This window comes from Copadichromis virginalis, linkage group LG14 (genome assembly GCF_057382275.1).
Source record: "Copadichromis virginalis isolate Kocher_CV1m ecotype Utaka linkage group LG14, C_Virginalis_male_GT1.1, whole genome shotgun sequence".
In the NCBI taxonomy this organism is placed as follows: Eukaryota; Metazoa; Chordata; class Actinopteri; order Cichliformes; family Cichlidae; genus Copadichromis; species Copadichromis virginalis.
Genome location: NC_140631.1, coordinates 41,663,802 through 41,690,516, shown reverse-complemented (window position 1 = coordinate 41,690,516; position 26,715 = coordinate 41,663,802). Strand labels below are relative to the sequence as shown.

The 26,715-nt window shown below is 47.5% G+C and overlaps 5 protein-coding genes across 8 annotated transcripts in view; 3 read left to right on the top strand and 2 right to left on the bottom strand.

Annotated features, from left to right (window-relative positions):
- Positions 1-4,409, bottom strand: part of ltbp4 (latent transforming growth factor beta binding protein 4) — a 64,525-nt gene extending 60,116 nt beyond the window's left edge. The window contains exon 1 of the mRNA XM_085430988.1: positions 4,210-4,409. Coding sequence (XP_085287114.1) covers positions 4,210-4,394 — 185 coding nt within the window. The 5' untranslated portion in view covers positions 4,395-4,409. The remainder of the gene's footprint in view (positions 1-4,209) is intronic.
- A 1,306-nt stretch (positions 4,410-5,715) lies between these two features.
- On the top strand, positions 5,716-11,295 carry ilkap (integrin-linked kinase-associated serine/threonine phosphatase). Of its 3 annotated transcripts, XM_085430984.1 has the most exons (10): positions 5,717-6,038; positions 6,913-7,050; positions 7,178-7,295; positions 7,378-7,484; positions 7,844-7,937; positions 8,018-8,105; positions 8,190-8,320; positions 8,393-8,512; positions 8,824-8,905; positions 11,065-11,295. In XM_085430984.1, the coding sequence occupies exons 1-10, from the start codon at positions 5,996-5,998 to the stop codon at positions 11,203-11,205; spliced, it is 1,062 nt and encodes a 353-aa protein (XP_085287110.1). In that variant the 5' UTR covers positions 5,717-5,995; the 3' UTR covers positions 11,206-11,295. The 3 variants fall into 3 exon arrangements, with proteins under 3 accessions (XP_085287111.1, XP_085287110.1, XP_085287113.1); XM_085430985.1 differs by lacking the exon at positions 8,824-8,905 and having other exon boundaries at positions 5,716-6,038; XM_085430987.1 differs by lacking the exon at positions 5,717-6,038 and having other exon boundaries at positions 6,984-7,073.
- A 1,562-nt stretch (positions 11,296-12,857) lies between these two features.
- LOC146694704 (arf-GAP with coiled-coil, ANK repeat and PH domain-containing protein 2) lies at positions 12,858-23,565 on the top strand. 2 transcript variants are annotated; one of them, XM_085430982.1, is made up of 23 exons: positions 12,858-13,100; positions 13,197-13,274; positions 13,352-13,409; positions 13,793-13,912; positions 14,142-14,195; positions 14,286-14,344; positions 14,494-14,677; positions 14,756-14,800; positions 14,900-14,995; positions 15,091-15,165; positions 15,305-15,408; positions 15,485-15,536; positions 18,327-18,427; positions 18,503-18,614; positions 18,716-18,909; positions 19,129-19,198; positions 19,654-19,748; positions 19,839-19,906; positions 20,256-20,416; positions 20,631-20,740; positions 20,829-20,939; positions 21,211-21,272; positions 21,766-23,565. In XM_085430982.1, exons 2-23 carry the CDS (start codon positions 13,222-13,224, stop codon positions 21,885-21,887), a joined length of 2,106 nt encoding a protein of 701 aa, XP_085287108.1. In that variant the 5' UTR covers positions 12,858-13,100; positions 13,197-13,221; the 3' UTR covers positions 21,888-23,565. The 2 variants fall into 2 exon arrangements, with proteins under 2 accessions (XP_085287108.1, XP_085287107.1); XM_085430981.1 differs by having other exon boundaries at positions 12,858-13,274.
- Positions 15,822-18,197, top strand: LOC146694705 (uncharacterized). The gene is made up of 3 exons (XM_085429690.1): positions 15,822-15,827; positions 16,443-17,393; positions 17,439-18,197. Exons 1-3 carry the CDS (start codon positions 15,822-15,824, stop codon positions 18,195-18,197), a joined length of 1,716 nt encoding a protein of 571 aa, XP_085285816.1.
- A 622-nt stretch (positions 23,566-24,187) lies between the features above and the next one.
- Positions 24,188-26,632, bottom strand: wdr74 (WD repeat domain 74). Its single transcript, XM_085430983.1, has 3 exons — positions 26,568-26,632; positions 25,752-26,471; positions 24,188-24,967 (listed from the first exon to the last, which is right to left on the bottom strand). Exons 2-3 carry the CDS (start codon positions 26,361-26,363, stop codon positions 24,452-24,454), a joined length of 1,128 nt encoding a protein of 375 aa, XP_085287109.1. The 5' UTR covers positions 26,364-26,471; positions 26,568-26,632; the 3' UTR covers positions 24,188-24,451.
- Between the last annotated feature and the right edge of the window lie 83 nt (positions 26,633-26,715).

Below are 26,715 nucleotides of genomic sequence, written 5' to 3'. Positions count from 1 at the left end.
CAAAAAGCTCAGCGTAAATACGTTTTGTTGATGCTTTCACCTGCAGCCTTAGAGCAACACAATCATCGAATAATCCCCAAGTATTCAAACTGCAGAATAATCTGAAGTGTCTGATCATTTCCAGAACCATATTTGCATGATCTGTGGTTTAAAATCATCCTTCTTTATCTTATACTGGAACTTAGTGTGTCCTCTCTCTGAAACAAGTGTTTTAGTGTCTCCCACTTTAAAACAGCTTTCACCTGATCAAATATGATGATCCACAATAGCCAGCAAGTGAAAGTTAAAGCTCTGCTTTCAGAGTCAATCGAATAAATAAAAATCGAAACACATTCAGTTTAGTAGAAACACATCAGAAGCTAAAAATAAGAAATCTTTCCTCAGGAAAGCGACTGAGAACAAATCGTCCTACAAACAGAGTAATGACCCTCCTCCAGGTCATGCAGACCTGCAGACAGCATTTCATTTTGCAGCAGCTTTTATAAAATTAACTGTTTCTCAAACAACTAATCAGTCATCTAATCGCTGCACTTTAAGGAAACAAGGGATTAATGAAGTTAAGCTGCCAACAATAACACGGTGACGGTCATACGAGACTCTTTCTGGGGACGAAGCACAGTGCTGAATCTGAATGAGTGTTTTTATATTTTCATTACAAGCTGTTCTGTTAAAATGACTACAACCTGTGCCACGTCAGGTGCAGGGGGAGGGGCATAAACACACACACACACACGGTTGTTTCACTGACTTTTCGGGGACATTATCCCAGAGTTTCACCAACACCAAAGACCTACAAGAATGACCCAGAAGTCAGGAAGGAGCCCGAGTCGGCTCGAGTCAGGGAGTCCACAGCTGCTCTGAAACCACGAGCCTGTGTTTGCTTCCTACGCTCTCAGACACTTTGAGCTTCAAAGAATCTGCTTTAGCCTTCAGACACTGAGCAGCTTGTTGGCCTCCACATTTCATCCACAAAGAAAACTACAAACACAAAGCTCGCCCTCAGTCAGTCTGAGCTTTCTCCGTCCTTTATTAACGTGTAGGGTTTTTGGTATTTCCTGTCGTACATCTCCTGTTCCAGAGGGAAACGCTCATTTTAAACATGACCAAAACTTTAAATACTGATGTCGGTGTAGCTTCAGACTTCTCTTAACACTCAGTTTCTTACAGTTTTTTCTACTCTTGGATCTGTGAGGTCATAGAAAAGGCATAGCTCTAGTACGGTCACCTCATGTTGAGAAGCTCCACCCACCTAATATCTATGAGGGGCAACCAATCAGAAGAAAGATCCTTTGTGGGGACAGAAATGAAAACAGCTTGTTTCAGATAGAGAATGAACTGACGGGCTGCATCAAGGCCCAGAACGACATAAAGAGGGATTATTTTAAACTGTGACTCATGCAAAGCTGCTCTAACAGAGTACAAGAAAAAAATATGGAACTGAAATAAACAGAATAGATTCACACAGAAATATGTGTGCTAATACACACATTCATACAAAGAAACTTAATATAAGCAGGAAAATGTAAAAGTATCGATACAGGACAAAAATAAAGGTAAACACAGTGTTGAGCATTTAATTACGCAAATAAAATCAAACAAAAACTCGACTTTCTGATTACTACGTGGACGCAGAGCAGAGCTGCTGTCATTAAACTGATCTACGCTGGTTTTAGTCGCAGCAGCTTCTTCTTCTTCTGTTTGAGATTAAACCGGTGTCAGCAGCAGGGAGGCTTTAAGATGTTTCAGAGTCAGCAGAATCACAGACAGACGTGTGCTGTCCTACACGCTAAGTATTAACATGTTTTATATACGATTCTGTCAGACAGCATCTCCACCGTCAGCCGGCTTCTCTCCTCAGCAGATGTTGCTGTAACGTGGTTCCTGCTGCAGACACTCGGATCATTCAACGTGCAGCATGTGCACGGTGAGAAAAGAAAAGTGGACTTTGTGATGTCTGGCAGATTAACAGCAGAACTTCTTTGATTTGTACAGAAAATCCTTCAAGGATTTTGACTTTTGAATGTTTGCTGCTGAAATTAATGCAACTCTGCAATAAGCAGCATTGTCTTCTTCTGTGGTTTTATGTAGAAAGACCCTCTGCAGACTCAGCAGAAGAAGACTTTTAATGTATTTATCTCACAGCAAACAAACAATGTTTGTTATAAAGAGTTTGTCAGAAGCAAAGTGGCAGATGCTAATGTATGCTAACACGAACACCAAACTCCCCACCTTCTTCTGATTGGCCAGCTTACCAACCTCACTGCGACAGGAGTGACTACCAACTCGCACTCTCCCATTTTACCTGAGCACACCTGCACTTCACCACACAATAACACACAAAATTACACCACATACATGTTGAAGGTCATGTGATCACATCACGTGACAACAATTTCCAATCAAATTAAAAAGATCACTTCATGGGTCAAAGCACCAAAAACAAAGCAAATCAGCTTTACGTAGAGTGTGGGACCAAAAAACGTTGTGCGTACGTTTCATCATGTAGAGCGTTTGGAGAGCATGACGCTAAATCAGCCGCTTCCTCTGACAGCACGCTGAAGCCAACGAGGCCTGCTTCTACACAAACATGTCTGCTTTCCCCCCTTAAACCGGCTCTGTTTAAACACACACTGTTTATAAGGACGATAACCCTGACCTGAGCCTGAATCTACCCCTAAACCCGCACGGTCAACACACACACACACACACACACACACACACACACACTCCTGAGCTGCCTTACGGTCACACTACATCACAGACAGGTAGACCAGATGCTCTCAGACATGTTGTTCAGGGTAATCCAGCTGTTTTAATGTGTCCAGCACCTGGAAAGCAGCCTCACCTGAGGCCTGCACGATGAAGCAGGACTTTGGTCTTATCCATAAATATGAATGTAAGGATTTCAAAAATAAGAACAGCATAACATGTTTTGCATCGAATATGAACAGAGACATCAAACATCTAGTTTGATAAAAATATGTTTGAGCTTTAATATCTGTAATTCTGTTCACATGTCGACTGTTTTAAAGATATCAGTCCCCTCCTGCAAACTTGAGCTGCCTACAGCTGTCCAAATCCATCTTCAAGCAGCTCTACGTGCCCAAAAGTGCTCCCACAAACATCTGTGCATTCTCCTGATGGGAGGTGGTCAGCTCCTCCCAGACCTGGGTCAGGGCATCCATGAGCTCCTGCGGTGCAATACACAAACCTCACCTCTGGATTCAGGTCTGAGGAGCATGAGCGCCGATCGGTGGCATCAATGCCTTCGTCATCAAAGAAATGCCTGCACACTCTGAGGCCAGGCATCGTCCTCCACCAGGAGGGGTCTGGGGCCTGCTGCAGGTGGACCCGGCCTGACAGAGTCTGAGGATTTCATCCTGGTTTCTAAGGACACTCAGGTACCGGTAGCTAACACCCGGAGGTCTGTGGGACCGTCCGAGGATTTTCCTCCCCAGGGTGCCAAGCCGGTCCTGCTGGATGTGGCTGAAGGGTCGTAACGTTCACCGCGGCATCTCCAGACTCTGTCTCTTGTGCTCAGTGTGAGCCTGCTCTCATCCACTAGAGCTGGACCTGTTGGTTCTGCACAGTGATGTGAGCAAAGATTCCCGTGCAGCAGGTTTGGCCCTCCTGCAGTCTGATTCTGACAGTCAGTCGGTCAGAAACGTGCACGAGGAGCACGATGGAGGTCTTACTGTAGCATTTGTGCAGTGCTCCTCCTGCTCCTCAGGGAGATGCTCTTCCACAGCTCCCGTGGACACAGAGGAGGAGCCGGTGCACCTGTGCAGCAGGTCCCAGCAGTTGGATGACACCAGCAGAGCACAAAGCAGAACTAGAGAGAAATCGGTCAGGATGAATAATACCTGCACAACCACTCACCTGAGGGTCACACCTGCACAGCCTGAAGCTGAAGTCCTGTTGTGTCTGTGATGATAGAGATTTAAACAGCAGACAGCACACCTGCGGGACTCGCTGTGATGACAAGCCAACACAAAGCACACAACCAAAGCTCCTCACTCAGCTGAGCCTGTTTACACACGGGTGTGACGTCACCGTGACCAGGACACACAAAGTTTTTTGTTCTCTCCTCTCAGATGATTTCAGACATGAAGTGAGCCGCAGACCGACAGCAGCCCGGCTGATTATAAGTGAGTTATTTGGGTTGGTGATGTGGAATGTGACGGTGATGGTCATATGTGCGGTGCTCACCCTCTCGGAGCTGCTCTCCGGCGGTCCCCGGGCTTCCCTCCGCTCCCCCGCGGTGCTGCCGTGGTTGTGCCCGCGCTCAGCCTCCTCCCCCCGGCCGGGCTCGTCTCCAGTCCCGCGTGCTGTTGTGCTGCGGAGCAGAGCGCTGCAGCCCAGCAGGTCCAGAGGCAGAGCTCACAGAGCCGCATGTTCTCCGCAGGAGCTCCGAGATCAGCTGCAGCTGAGAGGTTCAGGCTCTCTGTCAGTGTGGGACATCCGAACACCCACAGCCGCTGCTGCCGCCAGCCAACTGGAAGAGAGCAGCAGCCAAGCAGCCAATGAGAGGCCAGAGGCGGGCGAAGGAGGCAAGGAGGGAAGGAAAGGAGGGAGAGGAGTGTGCTGTGGAGAGCCTGTGCTGATGGTCTTCTGCGGTGGCTGTTCTCTGGCACCAGAGGGTGCCATCACAAACACCTGACTGTGTGTGTGTGTGTGTGTGTGTGTGTTAACTTGCTTTTCACATCTCTCCCTTAATGCAGTGATCTCTGCTTTCACTCTATATTCTGGTCATGTCCACTTTTCAACCAATCAGGATTCAGCCTCTGCATCATTGTAGGGTCTTCACCTCACAATAGGCTTTTTGAGGAGGCCGAAGAGCTTATTGCGATTTGGTGCTACATAAAAAAAACTGAACTGAATGGGCTGTCAGCCTTCTGCAGGACTGCACGCGAGCACGTCTGCGTCGGCTGCACACCTGTCTGCACAGACAAATAAGACACAAATGCAGCACCGTAACTTCAGCATTACTGTGTAAGCTGTCAGCAGCCTGGGATCAACAAATAGTTCTTAAGTCTTTTATCAAATACGTGTTTTACTCGTTTTATGACATGTAACCTCAGTTTCTGTCAGGATGAAGCTGAACCATCGCTTATTCAGATGCCCCTCTGTGTGTCAGTGATTGACAGACCCATGAGGTTATCCTCACTTACTTAAGTTAAGATCAGATTAAGATCTGACCGGGGAGTTTCCTGACTATGGATCCAAAACACTGATCTGTAACGTGGACAGCTGCAGGAGTTATGGATGGACTGGTTCTTATTTACTCTCTAGTCAAGCACTCAAAGCACTTTATACAGCACGCCGCATTCACACAGGCACATTTGCTTTTCCCAACTTAGTGCTTTCCAGCATTCACACTCCGATGGATGCATCAATATCTTGCCCAAGGATCTTTGGCTGGTGCAGTCAGGGATAGACCACCAACCTTCTGATTAGCAGACGAATACACACTCCCTGCTGATCCACAGAACACTGTAAATAAAGTAAATTCTGATGTTTGTGAATGCTCTTTATTATTTCACAGAAACATGTAAAACATAATTAAATAAAACCTAATGTAGCAAAATATGTGCAACTGCTAAAACTTTAGGTCCTTATTGCGGGTTAAACGTAACGATGCTATGGAAACGAAGTTGTCTTTTTTAGAGCTTCCTTCACAGACTTCCGGACATTTGCAGCTCGGATAATTTGAAGCTTTTGTTTTGAAAGCAGCGGCCGGAAGTAGGTTGTGTGTAGCCGTGTGTTGCTAATGCAGGGCTAGCTCTGAGGCTGCAGATGAAGAACAGTTCCTGCTGCAAAAGAAGCGACAGCGGGTCTTTAGCACAGTTTGGCCCGCTTTAATAATCGTGTCGGTTTAACACGAACTGGGTCAGCTCACACACCCTGACACGGACACCCGGACACGGAGAGCTGGGGGCAGGAGTGGCGGTTCGCTCAGGTATCCGGGTTCGTTAGCTTGTTGCGGGGCAGCGGGATGGATCTGTTCGACGATCTGCCGGAACCGACTCAGACCTCCGGTGAGTTAACGGGAAGGTTTGACGTTAGCAGCAGGGCTAAGGCTCCATCACAGAGCCGAGTGAGCTAACGTTAGCGTTACTGCTGCGGGAGCCGTGCTTCAGTTCACACCCCACAGACATGACTGATCGATTACGCATCGATTCATCGGTCAGCAGCTGCAGGTTTCATTAGCTCAGCGACAGTTTTTCACCTCTAAAATGTGAAATCTGACTGTATAAAAACACTAAATAGTCAGCAAAGCACCGGGAAAATGAAAAGTGACGTATTTCCTTCCATAACGTGGTTGTAGTGAATTACATTTTTTTCTAAAACTCGATATATCCGCGTAAACTCGCAGTTATTGATCTCTTTGATTATTAATAACTGGTATCAGTGAGGAACAGCCAGACAGGCTGTCTCTGAATCATCACCATCTTATCATCTCACCCCCCCCCCCCCCCCCCTCCTCTGCATGTACGTCCCTCCTCTGCACATGCGCAGACCATCTCACCCTTAGATGCTCCTGGCCTCACTTTCCATATCAGTCACGGCTCTTTACCGTTCCTGCTCTCACCTCCACACTCCTACCTTTCTTTCTGTCTGGCTGCCCTCAAACACACCTTCCTCCTCCTCTTCCTCCATCTTTATCCAGCAGGAGGATGTTTTCCACCAGCACCCTTTGCAAACGGACAAAAACCCGTAGCTGGTGCTCCTAAACAGGTCTATGAATTCAATAAAAGTATAAAGAAAAGTGTGAAATTCCACGAGCTGAGATGTGGAGTGTTTGATTTTGGTGATGTTAGACTGTGATGAATGCAGGAACAAACGCAGGTAAATGGCGAGGGTTGTGTCAGGAAGGACATCGGGCTAATGTTTGATGCGATTCCTCCTCAGGTCCTGCTCTAGCACCGCTCACAACTCCACCCCCAACCACCAGAGAAGAAGAGGAGGAGGAGAAAAGGTTGAAACGGAAACGAGATGAAGCACACAGGGAGGAGGAGGAGGAGGAGGTCAAGAAAGTTTGCAAAGAAGGTCTTCAGCTGTTCCACCACAATGTTTGTTTGCTTCTTTTCCTCCAATCAGACGCGAGCACACGTGAATACGACTCGCAGAGGCGAGGGCGGACGCCGCCGGTCTCACGCTCTCTTTGTGTGTCTAGGCCTCCCAGTGCTCAGAGGATACGTGGCGGCGAGGCGTGGCGAGCGCGAGGAGATGCAGGACGCTCACGTGCTGCTGCCGGACATGAGCGGCTGTCTGTCCACGCTGCCAGGAAACGTGTAAGAGGAAGTCACGCCCACCAATCATGATCGGTCACAGCTCCTCCGTGTGGTCTCTCTGACGTCGTGTCTTTGTCTGCAGGTCCCGAGTTTCGTATTTCGCCGTGTTCGACGGCCATGGCGGCGCTCGAGCCTCTGGATTCGCCGCTGAGAACCTCCATCACACTCTCGCCAAGAAGTTCCCCACAGGTGAGTTTCCTCCACGCTGTTCACGACCCGCAGTGGTCAATCCCCCCTCGCTCTTATTTTGAAAGTCCAGTTGCTGCTGTCTCCTGTTTCCCTGCTCGCTGTGCGGTCATAGACGTGATTGGATGGATGATGGATGAGGCAGCTGCTTGTTTTAATGCCGCAGTAATAATAGTGATGTTAAAACTGACATAAATCATGTTTAATTATTAGTAGATTTAAACTGCTTTAATATCACGTCATGTCCACAAGAGGGCGCAGTAGTCCAGAGAGACCAGAGTCATCTGTAAGTTTACTTTGACATAAACGTGCGAGAGAGCCGTGGTGCCTTCTCATTGGTTAAAGCACGTCGTCTCTTTCAGGAGATGCTGAAAACGCAGACAAGCTGATTAAGAGGTGTCTCCTGGACACGTTCAAGCAGACCGACGAAGACTTCCTGAAGAAGGCCTCGAGCCAGTAAGACTCTGAGCGCCAGTGTGCCGCAGCTGTTTTTAAATGTGGAGCAGGAAAAGTTGACGAGCTGTTTGTGTGGACAGGAAACCGGCGTGGAAGGACGGCTCCACGGCCACCTGCGTGCTGGTGGTGGACGACATGGTGTACGTGGCCAACCTGGGAGACAGCAGGGTGAGCCGGCGTTTCTTCACCTCCACCTGCGCTTCTTTTTCTTCCTGTCTTAAGCTTCCTGCTGCGCCGTTTCCGTGTCTGCAGGCAGTCATGTGTCGGATGGAGGCGGCGGCAGACGGACAGAGGAGGTCGCTGACTCTGGCGCTCAGTAAGGAGCACAACCCGACCATCTACGAGGAGAGGATGAGGATCCAGAGAGCCGGCGGCACCGTCAGGTCCGAATCCTTACCGTCCTCCACCAGCGCCTCTCGGCCTCAGCTAACGGTGATGTGTTCGTGTCTCCGCAGGGATGGCCGCGTGCTCGGTGTCCTGGAGGTGTCTCGCTCCATCGGGGACGGTCAGTACAAACGCTGTGGCGTCATTTCGACCCCTGACCTGAGGAGGTGTCAGCTCACGCCCAATGACAGGTAAGGAGAGACCAAAAGGTGCTCCACGAATGTAGAAACAGAATCGTGACGTTTAAAACAGCCTGGTCTGTGTACCTGAGCTCACCTGAGCATCAGTGTAGTGACAGTGAAGGTGGAGCTACATCAGTGCACAGCCCGTTGGCGCCAATGAGAGAGTGATGGAGAGTTCACTAACTAGAAATAAAACGTGTTTAATACATAAGATGCTGCACAGTAGAAACAACTGGAAACAGCTGGATTTGGACCTAAACAGCTTTGGTTTGCTGTGATCTGGGAGGCAGGTGTGTGAGCACTGTCCCTGCTCTCTGCAGGTTCCTCATCCTGGCCTGTGACGGCCTGTTCAAAGTGTTCTCAGCCGACGAAGCCGTGAAGTTCGTCCTCGGCGTCCTCCAGGTATCAGCCCGTCCTCCTTAACACCAATCACAAGTCGCTGCATCAGCAGGAAGTGCGACGGATGAGTGTAACAAAATAAGAGCGCAGTTAGCGTGTCTGCAGATTAGCTTCATGTAACTTTGGATTGTTTTTCATCTGTGAGGGTGTAATCTGTCACCCAGGTAATCTAAGGAGCTCAGGAAGAAAAGCAACCGTTTCTTTACGTTTCATGAAGACGTTTGACCTCTCACTGTAGGATGGTGGAAGCTGGACCCTTAATCGAATCGAGGAGGGGGCCCAAGGGTCCATCTTTCACCATCTCACAGTGAGAGGTGAGACGTCTTCATGACACTTAAAGAAACAGTCGCTTTCCTTCCTGAGCTCCTTTAGGCTACATGTTCAATCGAGGCTCTGCTTCATAGTTTAGACTTATATGTACAGTGGGGCAAAAAAGTATTTAGTCAGCCACCGATTGTGCAAGTTCCCCCACCTAAAATGATGACAGAGGTCAGTAATTTGCACCAGAGGTACACTTCAACTGTGAGAGACAGAATGTGAAAAAAAAAATCCATGAATTCACATGGTAGGATTTGTAAAGAATTTATTGGTAAATCAGGGTGGAAAATAAGTATTTGGTCACCTCAAACAAGGAAAATCTCTGGCTCTCACAGACCTGTAACATCTTCTGTAAGAAGCTTTTCTGTCCCCCACTCGTTACCTGTATGAATGGCACCTGTTTGAACTCATCATCTGTATAAAAGACACCTGTCCACAGCCTCAAACAGTCAGACTCCAAACTCCGCCATGGCCAAGACCAAAGAGCTTTCGAAGGACACCAGGAAAAGTATTGTAGACCTGCACCAGACTGGGAAGAGTGAATCTACAATAGGCAAGCAGCTTGGTGTGAAAAAATCAACTGTGGGAGCAATCATCAGAAAATGGAAGACATACAAGACCACTGATAATCTCCCTCGATCTGGGGCTCCACGCAAGATCTCATCCCGTGGGGTCAAAATGATCATGAGAACGGTGAGCAAAGATCCCAGAACCACACGGGGGGACCTGGTGAATGACCTGCAGAGAGCTGGGACCAAAGTAACAAAGGTCACCATCAGTAACACACTACAACGGCAGGGAATCAAATCCCGCAGTGCCAGACGTGTTCCGCTGCTGAAGCCAGTGCATGTCCAGGCCCGTCTGAAGTTTGCCAGAGAGCACATGGATGATACAGCAGAGGATTGGGAGAATGTCATGTGGTCAGATGAAACCAAAGTAGAACTTTTTGGTATAAACTCAACTCGTCGTGTTTGGAGGAAGAAGAATACTGAGTTGCATCCCAAGAACACCATACCTACTGTGAAGCATGGGGGTGGAAACATCATGCTATGGGGCTGTTTTTCTGCCAAGGGGACAGGACGACTGATCCGTGTTAAGGACAGAATGAATGGGGCCATGTATCGTGAGATTTTGAGCCAAAACCTCCTTCCATCAGTGAGAACTTTGAAGATGAAACGAGGCTGGGTCTTCCAACATGACAATGATCCAAAACACACCGCCCGGGCAACAAAGGAGTGGCTCCGTAAGAAGCATTTGAAAGTCCTGGAGTGGCCTAGCCAGTCTCCAGACCTCAACCCCATAGAAAATCTGTGGCGGGAGTTGAAAGTCCGTGTTGCTCGGCGACAGCCCCAAAACATCACTGCTCTCGAGAAGATCTGCATGGAGGAATGGGCCAAAATACCAGCTACTGTGTGTGCAAACCTGGTAAAGACCTATAGTAAACGTTTGACCTCTGTTATTGCCAACAAAGGTTATGTTACAAAGTATTGAGTTGTATTTTTGTTATTGACCAAATACTTATTTTCCACCCTGATTTACCAATAAATTCTTTACAAATCCTACCATGTGGATTCATGGATTTTTTTTTTTTCACATTCTGTCTCTCACAGTTGAAGTGTACCTCTGGTGCAAATTACTGACCTCTGTCATCATTTTAGGTGGGGGAACTTGCACAATCGGTGGCTGACTAAATACTTTTTTGCCCCACTGTATGTTTTAGAAAAAGAGACTGTATGCAAAAGATGGAGACACCCACTGCAACGTCACCCACTGGTTTTGGCCTTAATCCAGTTAAGCATGTGAGTTCTGCTGGGTGACCTTCATCCTCCTCTTCATGCCTACAGGACGGGAGCAAAGAGAAGGGGGCGGGGCAGATGGAGGAGGAGCGGCGGTTCGAGGCCGCCTGTCAGCAGCTGGCAAGCGAGGCGGTCAGACGAGGCTGCGCTGACAACGTCACTGTGATCCTGGTTTCTATTGGCTACTGAACTCACCGTCCTCATCTTTGTTTCTGTGTTCTTGCTGCTGTAACGTCCGCTTCTTTTACAATAAAAAAAATTTATTTTCCGTCTCCATCAGCTGATTTGTCCCATCAGTGTTTGAATTTGTTAACTTTATTAACACAAACGGGACATAAAGAGGAAACGCATCAGACCGTGCAGCCCGATCATTAAACAACACAGCAGGGACAGGTTTTTTTCTTCTTCTGTGATGCAACAAAAAGTCCAGCTGGATGAAGAAAACATTTCAAATTCTAATTTTATTTGTCTCATGCACAGTATGATATGCAGTGAAATGCTTACACAACTGCTCGTGGCCTAAAGAAACAGAAAATTAAAGTTGAAAATAAAATAACTGTATAAACAAAATACACAGTATAGAAATATATAGGAATGTATGAAGAAATATAAATATATATATACAATAACGGCAACTGTACAGTATTAAGTGGAAATGAAGAACTATAATGTCCAGTGTTGTGCAATCCACATTTGTAAGTCTTTTGCAGTGCAAATATGCTTTTAGTGATGAAGTGATTCGATTAGATGTTCAATGTTTCATCGTAACTTCTGATAAAAAGCTATGTACGCCATTTTTTCTGCCAATAAACAGGAAACGAAAGGTGAAATTATGCTGGTGAAAGTCAAACGTTTCACTTTGTTGGCCTCGAAAGATTACGTGCATTTTATTCCTCACAGAAGTCGGTTTGCAGCAGCGAAAAACACTGAAAACATGCAAACATCTTTTTTTAAAAGAGATTTGAAACTACAATTAATAAAAGAAAACTAATAACATAATTTTGTAGGGCTAAAATATATTTGTATAGTTTTTTTTTAATATTTTGTCAATATATTTGTTCTAATCTGAATTTTAAAACAAATGCATATAAACTACACATAAAACCTTAAATATTTATGCATTTAAGTAGTAGTGCCTGTTATTTACTACATGTTGAGTTTTAATTCAGTCAGTGAAAGAAAATCAAAAAACAATTACGAGTAGGTGTGGGTTCAAAAAGATCGATATTAGCTTGAATAACACGATATCGATTCATTAAATACTGAATGATTTTTAAATATAAATTTATTTTGACAGAATCTCAGGTTAAAGCTCACAAAACTATTTCAACAACCACCAAACAGCTAAAACAGTAAGTGAGAAGCACAAAGATGTAAACGCAGAGCGTGGATCGTCCACAGACGCCGTCGGCGCTGAGAGTCGACGGCTCACAGATCCTGAAGCTGCAGGTTTCGTCACTCTGACCAACACTGACTGAACCAGCAGCAAAAGAAGATCAAACTGCGCTTCACGTTTGATAACCATGCTCATGAGCTCCCTCTGACTTTGGCTGCTGTACTTCCAACAAAACCTGCTTCATGTTTCTCTGTTGGATCCTCAGTTACACCTGCTGTGATGCTCACACCTCTGATGAAGTCTCAATGTCAGCTTTGGTTTAAACACAGATATAAAACATGGATGTGTGCTGATAAATGATCAGAATTAGAATATTTCTGACTGTCAAAACTGAATCGAATCAGTTATAGAAATCAGCGACGATACTCAGCCCTAAATAACGGGCACGGTAGGTGTGGTTCCGCCCCGGGCCGCTGGGGGTCGCTGGAGTTGCTGTGACTGTCGGTTGGCTCCGAGCCAAACAAAGCGGATATTAGGCGGACGTTGTCGGTTAGCAACAAGTCTGACAACAGCGGGCTGCAGCGGGACAGCTGTTAGTCCGAGAACAGCGGCTGACCCGGGTTAGTTACTCTCTGATCTCAACCGCGCCAATATGGAGGGCCGACCGGGGCGCGTGTGCTGCGCGCGACGGATCCACCCGCTGTGAGGCTGTGGACCAGGCGCGTGAAGGAGTCCGTCCACGTCCCCGGCGCGTGTTTAAAAATGATTCATTAGAGCGGAGCTAACGGCTAACGGCAGGATGAAGCACCGCAGCTAACTTTATTTACACTCGCACTCACTACAGGGACACGGGACTGCTGGGTGACGTCATGGACTGCCTGCTGGACTTTGAGGATTGCGTCAAAGACTCACCTGAGTTCAGGTAAGCGCGCGCGCGCACGCACACACCAATCTGCGCATGTTCACTTGTAGTGATGACGCTTTATTTATTTTATTCAGGCTGGCTCTGGATCAGTTTGAAACAGATGTTTCACAGCTGGAGACAAAACTGGACAAGGTACAAGTACTACTACCATTACTACTATTACTACCATTACTACCATTACTACTATTACTACTTTACTACCACTACTGCTGTAATAAAAACTGTTAGAGACGCATGGAGACAAGGCACAAGTACTTCCACTACAAATAGTGGTAGTACTATTTGTACTAGGCTACTGATACTGCATATACTAGCGCTAATACTGCTAGACAGTACAAATACTGTAGCTAATACTATTACGATACTAGTTGTAATTTCACAGCTAATAGTAGTACTACAAATACTGTTAATACAGCTGTATACTCACTACTAGTACTGATGAAGTACTGTTAGAAGCTAACTGTTACTAGTGAGGCAAGCTGATTGGTCTGTACTGTCTGTTTCTAAACAATCAGGTGATGAAGCTGTGTGGGAAGATGGTAGAGGCGGGACAAGCGTACAGCACTGCCAATAAGCTGCTACTGAGCGGCCTAGCTGAGCTGTGCACCAATCAGACGAAGGACAGCGTGATCACAGTAAGCAGCTCCTCGATGCATCTGAAAAAGAAGAAATCGCTGCATCCGGTCGTCCAATTTACTTTCAGCTCCCGACGCCCCACAACGTCTGCTCTGTTTCCTCTGAGTTCATTTATCTAACACTACCAGCTAATAAGCCAGGAAGGACTAATGACCTAACATGTCTGCTCAGTTTCTCGGTGGGGTGTTGGGGCATTTCCTGTCTGACTTCCTATTTCCTTCCTCTCAGACCTGCTTGAACCAGTTCCACCAGGGCCTGCAGGAGATGGTCAGCTTCCACACTGTGAGTCCACGCTCAGCTGTACTCGTGTTTGTTCGTCTGAGCTCCAGCAGAGACTCATGTGTTTGACTCGTGTGTGTGTTTCACCTGCAGATGTTGTTTGATCAGACACAGAGAGCCATCGGCCAGCAGCTCACTAACCTCTGCACGCAGTAAGGCATCACTCCGGGGGGCTGATCAGTATGTCGGGGTTCCCGGGTTCAGTGTAGAGGCCGTTGCCACAGTAACAGTAACACAGTTTAGCTCTGAGCACCGGCAGAGCTGCTCTGGTGATGACACTGCTGCTCTTCATCTCTCTGAGGTTCCTGCCCCAGTTGGCGGAGACCAGGAAGGAGTTTGTCCGGATCGGCGAGGATCTGGAGACGGCAGCGACGAAGAACGCTCAGGTGTCTCGACATAAAGCCGCCGACGCCGAGCGGGCAAGTCACCTGCTGCTCGCTACACGCAAATGCTACCAGCACTTCGCCTTGGATTACTGTCTGCAGGTGTGACACCTGAGTGTGTTTAACATTGATGACATGAAGGAACATCAGATGCTTTATCCTCTATGTCCTAATTTTCAGCTCAACACCTTCAAGACTCAGCAGAAGGTCGACATCTTAAACTCTGTGAGTGAAAACACAACTCGTGGGTCTGTGTGATGTCATAGAGGGGGGACATACCTGATACGACCATCTTCGTGTACTGACTCAAGTTTGCGTTTCCAGATGTTCTCCTTCGTCCACGCTCAGTTCACCTTCTTCCACCAGGGCTTTGACCTGCTAAGAGACCTCGAGCCCACCATGAAAACCATGGCAGCGCAGGTCTGTGACCTCTGACCTCTTTGTGCTGGTTTGTGTGGTAGCCTCGGTGTGGAGTAACGGCTGTGTACACGTATGTGTTTGTGTGTGCTCCACAGCTGTCACAGCTGTCTGCGGACTGCACGGCCAAGAGGAAGGAGCTGGAGAACAGACACCTGCTGGTCCAGCAGAGGGTAAGGAGTCTCACAGATCAGCACATCTGTCCCAGCAGACGCTGCAGACAGATGTTAGATATGTTGTTCAAGGAGGGACGAATACATTTAGACTCAAAGCAGAACGAACGCTCTGAAACACGCGTGTGTTTGTTCTAAGGACGCTTCAGGTGAGCCGATGGTCAGCGCATGTCCTGGCAATGATGACATCATCCGGGGTTACCTGTTCAAACGCTCGAGGAGGAAATCTAAAATGTGGAAGAGGTAGAGACCCGCAGTGTCACATGGCCTGCTGACCTTTGACCTCAGTGAATCCTTCTAACTTGTAAACCTGTTTCAGATCCTGGTTCACCATCAGAGACAACCAGCTCATATACAGGAAGTCCCACAAGGTGAGACCCGGCCACTCAATCAAAGAACAGCTAATCAAAGGGATCGATTTCACTGCCTGATAACTGATCAGCTCAATCAAGAGGTCTGAATTTGTTCCCAGCTGGCCGTTCTGTTTATGGTGGTTTAACTTCTGATTGGATTCACACCCTGTTACAGCCATTAAACAGAGTTCAGCTCCTCGGATTGATTACATGTAATCAAATCCAGCCTTAAATCCACCTGCGGGAGAAAATTACTGCCCAGCTCCAGCTGAGATCACAGCTGAACACACCTCACGTGACTTCATGTTGGTGTGACAGGTGTCCCTGAGATTTCTCTGGAAGCTGACCGCTCTTCCTGCTTTCATTCAGAACAATCGTTAGCATGTTTTTGTCTACGTTTATTCATTCTGCAAAATTTACTTTTTTCTTTCTGTTCACAAATTTTTACATCAGAAACTCAAGTTTAACATTTCTAAATCAAAATGTTCACATGATGACAGAAAATTAAAAGTTCAGCTTAAATCTGGAGTGAAATCGGTTTTAAAGTGGACCTCCTCTGATTATTACCTGCTCCGTGACACTTCAACAGGAGAAGCTGTGATAAACTGTGAGTTTAGAGCTCACAGGGTTTACTCTGTGTACTGAGCTCATTATTAATCCGTTGGTCATGGTTGATATGAACATCCATGACAGGAAATAATGAAACACTGAAAAAGGTCCACTTTAAAAAAAAAAATCAGTATTTTTCACTTACTCTGATTCGACGCTAAATTCAAATAAAAACAAAGTAGAAACCCTCCAGACAGTCAAGTTACACTCCACTGGTCCTGGAATCACAGGAAGGCGTCCGGTTATACCACCTCACACTTAGGTGAGTTTTCTGCTTTTAGTGTTTGAAGAAAGAATTTCATGGATGAATGTTAGTCGGAGGAAGAACTGCATAAAATTCAGGATGATGATGATGTTGGTGAAGATGATGATGTTGGTGAGGATGATGATGATGTTGGTGAGGATGGTGATGTTGCTGAGGATGGTGATGATGCTGAGGATGGTGATGATGGTGATGTTGGTGAGGATGGTGATGTTGCTGAGGATGGTGATGATGGTGATGTTGCTGAGGATGGTGATGATGCTGAGGATGGTGATGTTGCTGAGGATGGTGATGTTGCTGAGGATGGTGATGTTGCTGAGGATGGTGATGTTGGTGAGGATGGTGATGTTGCTGAGGATGGTGATGATTATGATGGTGATGATGTTGGTGAGGATGATGATGATGATGTTGCTGAGGATGGTGATGTTGCTGAGGATGGTGATGATGCTGAGGATGGTGATGTTGCTGAGGATGGTGATGTTGCTGAGGATGGTGATGTTGGTGATGATGGTGATGTTGGTGAGGATGGTGATGTTGCTGAGGATGGTGATGATTATGATGGTGATGATGTTGGTAAGGATGATGATGATGGTGATGTTGGTGAGGATGGTGATGATGTTGGTGAGGATGATGATGATGATGATGTTGGTGAGGATGATGATGATGGTGATGTTGGTGAGGATGGTGATGTTGGTGAGGATGGTGATGATTATGATGGTGATGATGTTGGTAAGGATGATGATGATGGTGATGTTGGTGAGGATGGTGATGTTGCTGAGGATGGTGATGTTGCTGAGGATGGTGATGATGCTGAGGATGGTGATGTTGGTGAGGATGGTGATGTTGGTGAGGATGGTGATGTTGCTGAGGATGGTGATGATGTTGGTGAGGATGATGATGATGATGTTGGTGAGGATGGTGATGTTGCTGAGGATGGTGATGATTATGATGGTGATGATGTTGGTAAGGATGATGATGATGGTGATGTTGGTGAGGATGGTGATGTTGGTGAGGATGGTGATGTTGCTGAGGATGGTGATGATGCTGAGGATGGTGATGTTGGTGAGGATGGTGATGTTGGTGAGGATGGTGATGTTGCTGAGGATGGTGATGATGTTGGTGAGGATGATGATGATGATGTTGGTGAGGATGGTGATGTTGCTGAGGATGGTGATGATTATGATGGTGATGATGTTGGTAAGGATGATGATGATGGTGATGTTGGTGAGGATGGTGATGTTGGTGAGGATGGTGATGATGGTGATGTTGGTGAGGATGGTGATGTTGCTGAGGATGGTGATGATGGTGATGTTGGTGAGGATGGTGATGTTGCTGAGGATGGTGATGTTGCTGAGGATGGTGATGATGCTGAGGATGGTGATGTTGGTGAGGATGGTGATGTTGCTGAGGATGGTGATGATGGTGATGTTGCTGAGGATGGTGATGATGCTGAGGATGGTGATGTTGCTGAGGATGGTGATGATGCTGAGGATGGTGATGATGGTGATGTTGGTGAGGATGGTGATGTTGCTGAAGATGGTGATGATGGTGATGTTGCTGAGGATGGTGATGATGCTGAGGATGGTGATGATGGTGATGATGGTGATGTTGGTGAGGATGGTGATGTTGCTGAGGATGGTGATGATGCTGAGGATGGTGGTGTTGCTGAGGATGGTGATGATGGTGATGTTGCTGAGGATGGTGATGATGGTGATGTTGCTGAGGATGGTGATGTTGCTGAGGATGGTGATGATGGTGATGTTGCTGAGGATGGTGATGATGGTGATGTTGGTGAGGATGGTGATTGATGATGGTGATGTTGCTGAGGATGGTGGTGATACTGAGGATGATGGTGATGCTGAGGATGGTGATGTTGCTGAGGATGGTGATGTTGCTGAGGATCATGATGACGAGTCATGTTGAATCCCACGCCGCAGGAGGAAGCTGTGGTTCTGTTTGAGGATCTTCGACTGTGTGCTGTCAAATCTCTGGATCACGTGGACCGACGCTTCTGCTTTGAGCTGCTCTCCGTCCAGAAGTAAGACAGTGAACACGGCGTTTTCACACCTGTAGGGTCATGTGATATGGCGTTAATTGACCTGTTTGTTCCCAGGTGTTGTGCTCTGCAGGCCGACTCGGAGCAGCTGAAGCAGGCCTGGCTCAGTGCTCTGCAGGGCAGCATCGACCTCGCCTACAGAGAGCGAAGCGACACTCAGCTGACGCAGGCCGGTCCACACCACGACCACGATACACTCACCTCTGAATATTACAGCTAACTCTCCTCCCCCATCTGTTTGGCTGACGAGTTCTTCCTCTCTATGTGCAGCCTAAGGAGCTCCCCCCTCTGCATTGTGGCGGAGACGTCTGTCCTGGCCCTCCTGCCCAGAGGCCGGCAGCATTGAGTGTGGCCCTGAGGGGCCTCGGGAACCAGAGGTGCTGTGACTGCGGGGAGGAAGAGCCTCGCTGGGCCTCCATCAACCTGGCAGTCACCATGTGCATCGAGTGCTCGGGCATACACCGGTAACACCGGACTTCCTCCTCATTTCTTCTTCACTGCTTTTTAGCAGGTGTCAGGCTTTAATCTCGCCCTTTGATCTTTCATCAACCTTCTCTGTCCACACACAGCCTGTGGGAACCATGAGAAGTACTCACTGGTGTTTGGTGATCTTCATAGTTTACTGTCAGAAGATGAAAACCAGCAACACGTTGGCCGATGTTCTTCTTTCTCTGTGTCTGCAGGAGCCTCGGAGTCCATCTGTCGAAGGTGCGATCTCTCACTCTGGACTCCTGGGAGGCCGAACAGCTGAAGGTAGAAGCGAAACACTCTGCACTGAAGCTTTAACACTCCGGCATCATAAAGTGAAGAGCAGACCGTAAAGTGAGGAAGCTGTCAAATATAACGCCACGAGGAGAAACGAGAAAGCTCAAAAATCAGATTTCTGCCTCTGTGTGAACCAAACACCCTGAACTAATAACAAGCCGACAAATCGCTGCTCGGTCATTGAATCATTTCAGGAAATTGCTCTAAACAGTCTCTAAAAGGCAATCAGCTGTTGTGGAAAATAACACAAGAAGTTCCCGGCTTCTCTGGATCTTTATGTTTGAAAACCCACCAAACTGATCCCAGAACAGCCCAAACTGCCTTCACCTGTCCCGAGTCTAACCGGGAGAATCTCACAGTGCTGCTCATGTCTGACGTTGAAAAAAAATCAATGAAGAATCGATTGCAGGCCCAGATTCTAAAATGTGAATGCTCTTCCTCAGCTGCTGTGCGTTCTGGGAAACGATGTGATGAACCAGATCTACGAGGCGCGGTGTTCAGAGGAGGGACGAGTCAAGCCCCGAGCCGACAGCCCGCGGTAAAAACACGAGCTGCTGAAAGGAATCGGCTTTGGTTGAACGTGAATGTTGGAAGCAGAGACTCAGCATCCTGTTTTTCTCCCTGTCAGGGCCGAGAAGGAGGCGTGGATCAAAGAGAAATACGTGGAGAAGACGTTTGTCCAGGCCAACGGCGCTCGTAAGTCCGACCGTCTGCACATTGTAACTAGAATTTAAGAAGTTTGTTTAAACTGGAACGATACCTTATCAGCGCATTCATCACTGCAGTAATCTATTACTTTTACATTTTACTGCTGGATTCGTTCCTGCCGCTACTCTGAGCCTCACTGCCCCCTGTAACACCTGACCCATCACGCCTCTCTGCTGCAGCACCCGTCTGTTCACTTCCTGTCCCGTGCACGACAGCTGTGCGGTTGGCTTCCTCTGTCAGTGCTCGCATCGGCGTGTTACGGCGTCCTGTTGCGCTTCAGCACTAATTTAAATTTATTGTGTTTAGAAAAAAATGTTTTCTGCGTTTTCTGTTTCAGAGCATCATCGTCATAAGGACTCAGCCATGCTACGTCTCTATCAGGCGTCTTTGGCAGGAGACCTGGTTGCCATGGCGTCCATGTTGGCCGAGGGGGCGGAGGTCAACGGGAGCGTTGGCGAGGAGGAGGGCCGCACGCCGCTGATCGGAGCAGCGATCGGGGTGAGCATGCACAAAGAAGAGGAAATGTTACTGAAGGCACCTTTTATTGATTATTACTCATTAATAACATCACTGACTCCTAACTGACATCATCATCGTTGTTATTAGTGTTATTATCAGTAATATTATTTCTGCACACTGAGCCTTTAGAGAGCTGTGATGTAAACAGAATACAAACTTCGTTGCTGTCACTGTTTCTCTCGGCTGCCTGCAGGGGTCGCTGTTGGCGTGCGAGTTCCTGCTGCAGAACGGCGCAAACGTCAATCACAGAGACCTTAGAGGACAGGGGGCGCTGCACGCTGCCGCCACTGCTGGTCACACCGGGTAACCACACGAACACAGACATGCACACACACACGCACACACAGCATGAGCTCGAATCAACGCTGCTGGTTTTAATTGACCGTTGCAGACAGGTGTGCCTGCTGCTGAAGAGAGGAGCCAATCAGTACGCAGTGGATGAGAGAGGTCATGACCCTCTGGCCATCGCCGTGGAAACGGCCAATGCTGACATCGTCACTCTGTGAGTCACAGGAAGTGTTTCCAGCCATAACATTGTTTCCACGGCATCCTGAAGATCAGAAAAGCCCACTGATGTATGAAAAAGTCGACACGTGACGTTTCACATTTCAGACCGTGACCAGAGTCCAATCATAAAGTTTCTCGTACGTCAAGGGACTGATCTGATTGGTCGAGGCGGGTCTTCAGAGCGCTGTGGAAACACACGACCGATAACGGAGTCTTTCAATTCCTTTGTGAACTCTTTTAACGTGATCATGGCTCGTGTGTTTCAGGCTCCGGATGGCCCGGATGAACGAGGAGATGAGGGATTCGGAGGGAGTCTTCGGCGCCGCGGGTTAGTCGACTCCAACATTTGTCTCACGTTTGTCTTCAGCTGAGAAGGAAGGTGAAACCAGATGGCTGAACGAGCGTCACGCAGAGCTGCTGCAGTCCAAAAATGAAAATAAAGATTATGTCCTTTATCAAAGTTTTGTAGCTAGGTGAAATCTGATTGGTTATTTTAAAGGCGCACTCTTAATGACCGGAGCAGGAACTGTAAGTGTAACTTTCGTCGTCACGGAGACGTCAAAACGCTTTGAAAGTTTGTCGGCTTTTCCTCAACTCGACCTTTCAAACCTGTTTCCCTGTGATGCAGAGTCCTGCTGGGCGTGCTCACAGTTTCTGAAATGGTCGCGAACCTTTACCTGAACCTGGGTTAGGTTGGGGTTAACCTGTGAACCTGATTGGCTTATATTTCCTCTGTTGATTGGCTCTTTGGAGGCAGGGGAGAGGCCAGGCCTCCTCCCATGATGTCTCCTGTTAACTTGTGACTGTCGTGTTGTCCTCAGGAGATGATGAGACGTTTCAGGACATCTTCCGGGACTTCAGCGACATGGCGTCACATGACCCGGAGCGACTGAGCCGGCGGCACTTCAGCCGAGGAGGGGCGGAGGAAGAGGAGGAGGGGTAGTGTTGAAAGGATGGAGAGCGGTGACGGTAACAGTGTAAATTATTCTGTCACGAGTACCAGCCCACGCAGGAGGAAGACCTCAGACACCTTCTTCTTGGATTACCGTTGACGGAGAACCGTTACCGACCTTCAGATAACCACGAGTGCAGCTGAAAATATTTCCTCTCATATTAACCTCAGATTATTGAATCTAAATATATTTTATCTGAATAATCACGTCTTAACTCTCATGAGAGGAGATCAATGTTACAGAGGTTTGTCCTCAGTCACGCAACTTTACTTCAGGATGTAGTTACAGCTAGCGCCCCCTGCTGGGCACAGTTAATCGGTTACTAATTTACTGTGAAGACACTGACACGTCCTGAAAAACTTCCAACAGCACTTTATGTCCTCACAATTCAGACAGCGTTCCAGAAAACGTTTCCAGATGTTTCCGCTCCTGCGCCGAAAAATAGGAATCACCGAAAGCTGGAGCGGATCGCTGGGAATGAAGGCGTTTTATGTGTGAAAGGTGGTGCTGTTTGAGCTCTGACAGCTGATGGAGCTACAGCCTCCACCTTTTGTTTTAATCTGTCTCTGTTTGAAAGTCCAAACACTTCACATCCCAGCTTGGTAATAACGAGGAAATACAACAACAGTAACATGTGACCTAACCGCACAGTGAAGGGTAATAACAGGCACGTTTTGGTATCGTGGTTTTTAGATGTTTATTAGACTGAAACGTCTTTAATGTAATAACAAATACAACGACGGGGAAACGAGAGACAATATTTTAACACTCTGAAACCCTTTGAACAATAAAATGTTTCATATTTGGAGGTGAATCTTTAATATAGTGACGTTTTTGTGGTAACATGTTTTTACATTCTGGGACAAATTCGGATTAAATTGATCCAAAGTTCTCCCTCGTTTGAAGGTCATGTAAATAGTTATTACCTCGAGTCTTCTGCTGTATTTCACAGTAATATTTACAACTGGAACCAGAAAAACGTGTCTGTGAACGTAAACGTTTCAGCTGTTACTGTAAATATTTGGCTGTCGTTTCCACGTTTTTACCGAGCTGTGACGGAGCGTGAAGCCGTGATGAGCTTCGCTGAAAGTCTGATGTACGGTGGGAGGAAGAAGCGTCAGGGTTGAATTTAATAACCTCCCTAAATGCCCCGCGTTTAACAGTGTGTCCAAAAGGGATTTTCAGACTTTTGCTGCTCATCTGTTTTTGACTGTTTGTGTGAATGAACGAGGCCGCGAGGCTCGTCTCTGACTGAATGTTTGACACAGCAGGACGCGTCGAATCACGCCGATAACGCCGTTCGTTACTGCTGTGATACTACTGCTCAATAAAACCACTGAAGAAGAGTCTCTGATGTTTGTTCTCACCAATCACGCGGCACTTTGAGCTCCAGCTGTTTGAAACATACAGTTTGCTACAGTAATTCGTACCTGTGGATTTCACAAGCTCCGCCCACCGTCTGCGCACCTGCGAGCACAGATGTAAAAAAATAATATGCTTTCTGTTTGTTGTTCTCTGAAAAACATTTAAAAATTAAACATCCAAACATGAGCCCATGAGTGGAAATAAAAACCAGGGCGGGACTAAAACTTTACCTGAATGAAGGGGTGTGGCCTAACATTTCAAAATGTCTGTTTTTTTGTTTTAAATAAAGTCTGATGTTTCTGATGGGCTGAGTGAACATTTCATTTATTAAGAGCACGCTCAGTGTGAAATCACAGGCCTGTGTTCACAGCTGGGAGGGGTCTGTTGTTATTTACATGTCACAGTAAACTGGGGCTGTTTGTTTCAGCCAATCACAAACAAATGCTGCTGACTCAGGACTTTTGCACAGTACTGTAGTTCATCCCATGTTTCCATCAGACACTGAAAACAAGTTCTGTGTGCTGCTCAGACCTGCAGCTGCTGCCAGTGAACGCACCTTTAATAGGGGCAGCTCGGGCTGCATTCACTGACCGATGAGCCACACGCAGCTCTGATCCTGAGTGGGTCACACGGGTAGATTTATCGCTTAAAAACCTGAAAACAGGAAGTTTTTCATGCCTGTTATTTAAATGGTCTGGGTAATATTTGTTAGCATTAAGGCTGTGAACCCTGACAGGTCAGAAGGACAAAACTGAAAAACTGGAAGCCCTCCTTTCCCCCCACATTCTTATCCACTGGGCCGCATGTTTGAGCGCCCTGCACAGAATTACAACTGGATTGTTTTTCCACCGTTTTCTCCTCTGCTGCAGTTTCTCCTCAGGAGCTGAGATGCTCCGTCAGCACATTTAACTTCTTTGATCAGACACAGGAAGCAGAAACTCCTTTAATCATAATTACACGTGTATTTTCAATAATTACAATCATAAAAAAACCACAAAGACGTTTTAAAGCACTCATACATTTGTCTCCCCAGGCAGACGCAGACTCTACCTGTTCACAGGTGAGAAACATCTACCCAGTACCTGAAGCTTTTCAAAATAAAAGGCCTCCAGTCTGAATAAACGCTGCTTACAAGCCCCCAGCTACGGCGGTTAAACGTCCCACTGTCCTCTAAAACCTCAAATGCCTCTCAGTCCTGTGCCTTCTTCCTCTTCTTCGTTGTCTCGTTGTCTTCTGTCGTTTTCCTCTTCTGCCTCTCCTCCACCTGCTCCATAGCGTCCCACACATCATCACCTTCGTCTTCCTCCTCCTTTACCTCAGACTCCGCCTCCCCTGCAGTTGCCCCTCCCTCCTGCAGGTCTTGGCTGGCGAGCAGGAGGCAGTTGAGACGGGACTTCAGGTAGACTTTGTGCTGCAGTTTGCGGTCCTCCAGGCTGTGGATGCGCAGGAAGCGGTCCAGGCCGCAGGACGCCACCAACGGCTGGGAGGCGTGGCACTGAAGCCCCCTCACGCCGCCCGCCAGCCCCTTGACACAGCCACGCACCAGGCCCTTCCTCAGGTCCAGCAGGGCGATGTGACCCTGGGTGTTGCCCACCGCCACCGCTGTGCCGTCAGGCGTCAGAGAGATAGCGGTGAGCGGGTACTCGCCGTACTCCGCCTCCAGGACAGGACGCCTCTGAGGAGACGAGGGGTCGAACACGTGCACCTGAGAGAGAGTTTCAACATAACTTTATTTTAAAAAAACAAAAAAACAAAGCAGGTCATCAATTGACAGATTTAAACTTTATTTTCTGCTGCTTAATTATTATTATTTTATTTGTTTTTACACCTAAAAGCATTTTTTCCACTGATCAGGAATCAACACCGAGGATACTAAAGACCTCAAAGGGAAATCACTATTATTGTTTCTTTTTAGAAACACTTTAGAAATTATCCACAGCTTTAACTTCAGTTGTGTTGTTTTTGTCTTAATAATTTTATGGAATATCCCTTTAAACTTGTAAACCTGGAGGAAATTTTAAAGATCATAAATGTATGAGAGAAGAGAAAGTAAACCTTAAATCAAACACCTTCTGAATGGAGAGAAAACTGATGAGGAATCGGTCCGAAACCAAACTGACGATGGCTTTGATAATAAAATCATCCATAATTTTAGCCTTAGTTTGTTTTACTCAGACAGTTTGTTGTTGTCCTTTAATATTGCTCAAATGTTAGCCGACTTAGAGAAAAAAATATAATACATGTAGAGAGCTGAGGATTTACACGAGCTTTAATTTTGTCATAGACTTAAGAAAACTTAAAATTAAACACTTTTTGAACGGAGTCTGGTCTGACTTTTGAGCCAATTCTGAGCCAGACGAACGTTTACAGATCACACAAACCAGATGTTTGTGATAAGCTTGACCTTTAACCCGGGCCAAAGTAAACTTTAAATGGGTCTTCTTTAAAAACACGTTTTGTCCTGCTGAGGGTGAATCACAGCTACACACCTGGTGGTAACCCGTGCAGGTGACCACTTTGTCGGAGTCCGGGATGAAGGCCATATCCCGGACCCAGTAGGGCCGCCGGAGGTCCAGCCAGTCGTCCCGGAGGTTCTTGGCGCTGAACGCGGGCTGCTCGGGCCTCTGGAGGTCCCAGATCTTCAGGCCGTTCTCCTTCCCTCCGGTGGCCACCTTGTTTGGGTTCGCCGGGCTCTGCCGCATCCTGCACACGTTCTTCCCGGCGTCCACCTGTGTCACGGGCTCGTCGCCGCCCTCTTGCCTCCACACGCGCAGCGCGCCGCTCTCCGCGCAGGTGACCAGTGCGTCGCCGCCCAGCGCCGCTAGCCCGGAGAAGCAGCCCTCCGCCGGGTCCCCGCAGCGCCGGCTCTCGGTGAACGCGCCCTTCTCCAAGCTGAACGTCTTCACGGTGGCGTCCACGCAGCCCACCAGCAGCTCGCTCTCCGCCGCGTCCCCCCAGCACAGCGCGCGGACCTCCTGGTCTCGACTCAGGTGGCTCGTGTTGCAGAAGTTGAAGGCCTGTTTCCGGGACAGGCTGACCCCCTTCAGGATCCCGGTCTCCGAGCCGAGCCACACGGAGCACAACCGGCTCCGGTCCCCCATCACACCGGACTCACACACACCAAACCAGCCGAAAAAAAAACAGGACAGCTCCGGGTCCGCGTGGATCCTCTGTAGGCTGTGGCGCGTGTCTAAGTCGTCACACTACAGCTGGAGTTAGTAACAGACAGTGTCACGCGGTTCAAAGCTAAGAAAAACTTTCGGCAGTACAATTAAAATCAAAACAGTATAAATAAAAATACTTACACGACCAATGTTCTGGTATTGTTTTTTCTAGAATCATTTGTCATACTAATAAAGTTTATTTTTTCCAAAAAGACAGTTTACGTCATTTGGAAGCGACCGATCCCTTTGCGCATGCTCATATGATACAGGTAGTCACCATTTTGGCTGT

Excerpts from the sequence above, each read along its gene's own strand:
- ilkap (XM_085430984.1), top strand. The coding sequence starts at position 5,996 with ATGGATCTGTTCGACGATCTGCCGGAACCGACTCAGACCTCCG. Across the intron at positions 6,039-6,912 it reads GGAACCGACTCAGACCTCCG|GTCCTGCTCTAGCACCGCTC; the intron begins GTGAGTTAACGG and ends ATTCCTCCTCAG. Across the intron at positions 8,321-8,392 it reads AGAGCCGGCGGCACCGTCAG|GGATGGCCGCGTGCTCGGTG; the intron begins GTCCGAATCCTT and ends GTGTCTCCGCAG.
- LOC146694704 (XM_085430982.1), top strand. The coding sequence starts at position 13,222 with ATGGACTGCCTGCTGGACTTTGAGGATTGCGTCAAAGACTCACCTGAG. Across the intron at positions 15,166-15,304 it reads ACCTGCTGGTCCAGCAGAGG|GACGCTTCAGGTGAGCCGAT; the intron begins GTAAGGAGTCTC and ends GTTTGTTCTAAG. Across the intron at positions 20,741-20,828 it reads GCCACTGCTGGTCACACCGG|ACAGGTGTGCCTGCTGCTGA; the intron begins GTAACCACACGA and ends TGACCGTTGCAG.
- LOC146694705 (XM_085429690.1), top strand. Across the intron at positions 17,394-17,438 it reads ATGTTGGTGAGGATGGTGAT|GATGGTGATGTTGGTGAGGA; the intron begins GTTGGTGAGGAT and ends GATGATGCTGAG.
- wdr74 (XM_085430983.1), bottom strand. The coding sequence starts at position 26,363 with ATGGGGGACCGGAGCCGGTTGTGCTCCGTGTGGCTCGGCTCGGAGACC. Across the intron at positions 24,968-25,751 it reads CCTGCACGGGTTACCACCAG|GTGCACGTGTTCGACCCCTC; the intron begins GTGTGTAGCTGT and ends ACTCTCTCTCAG.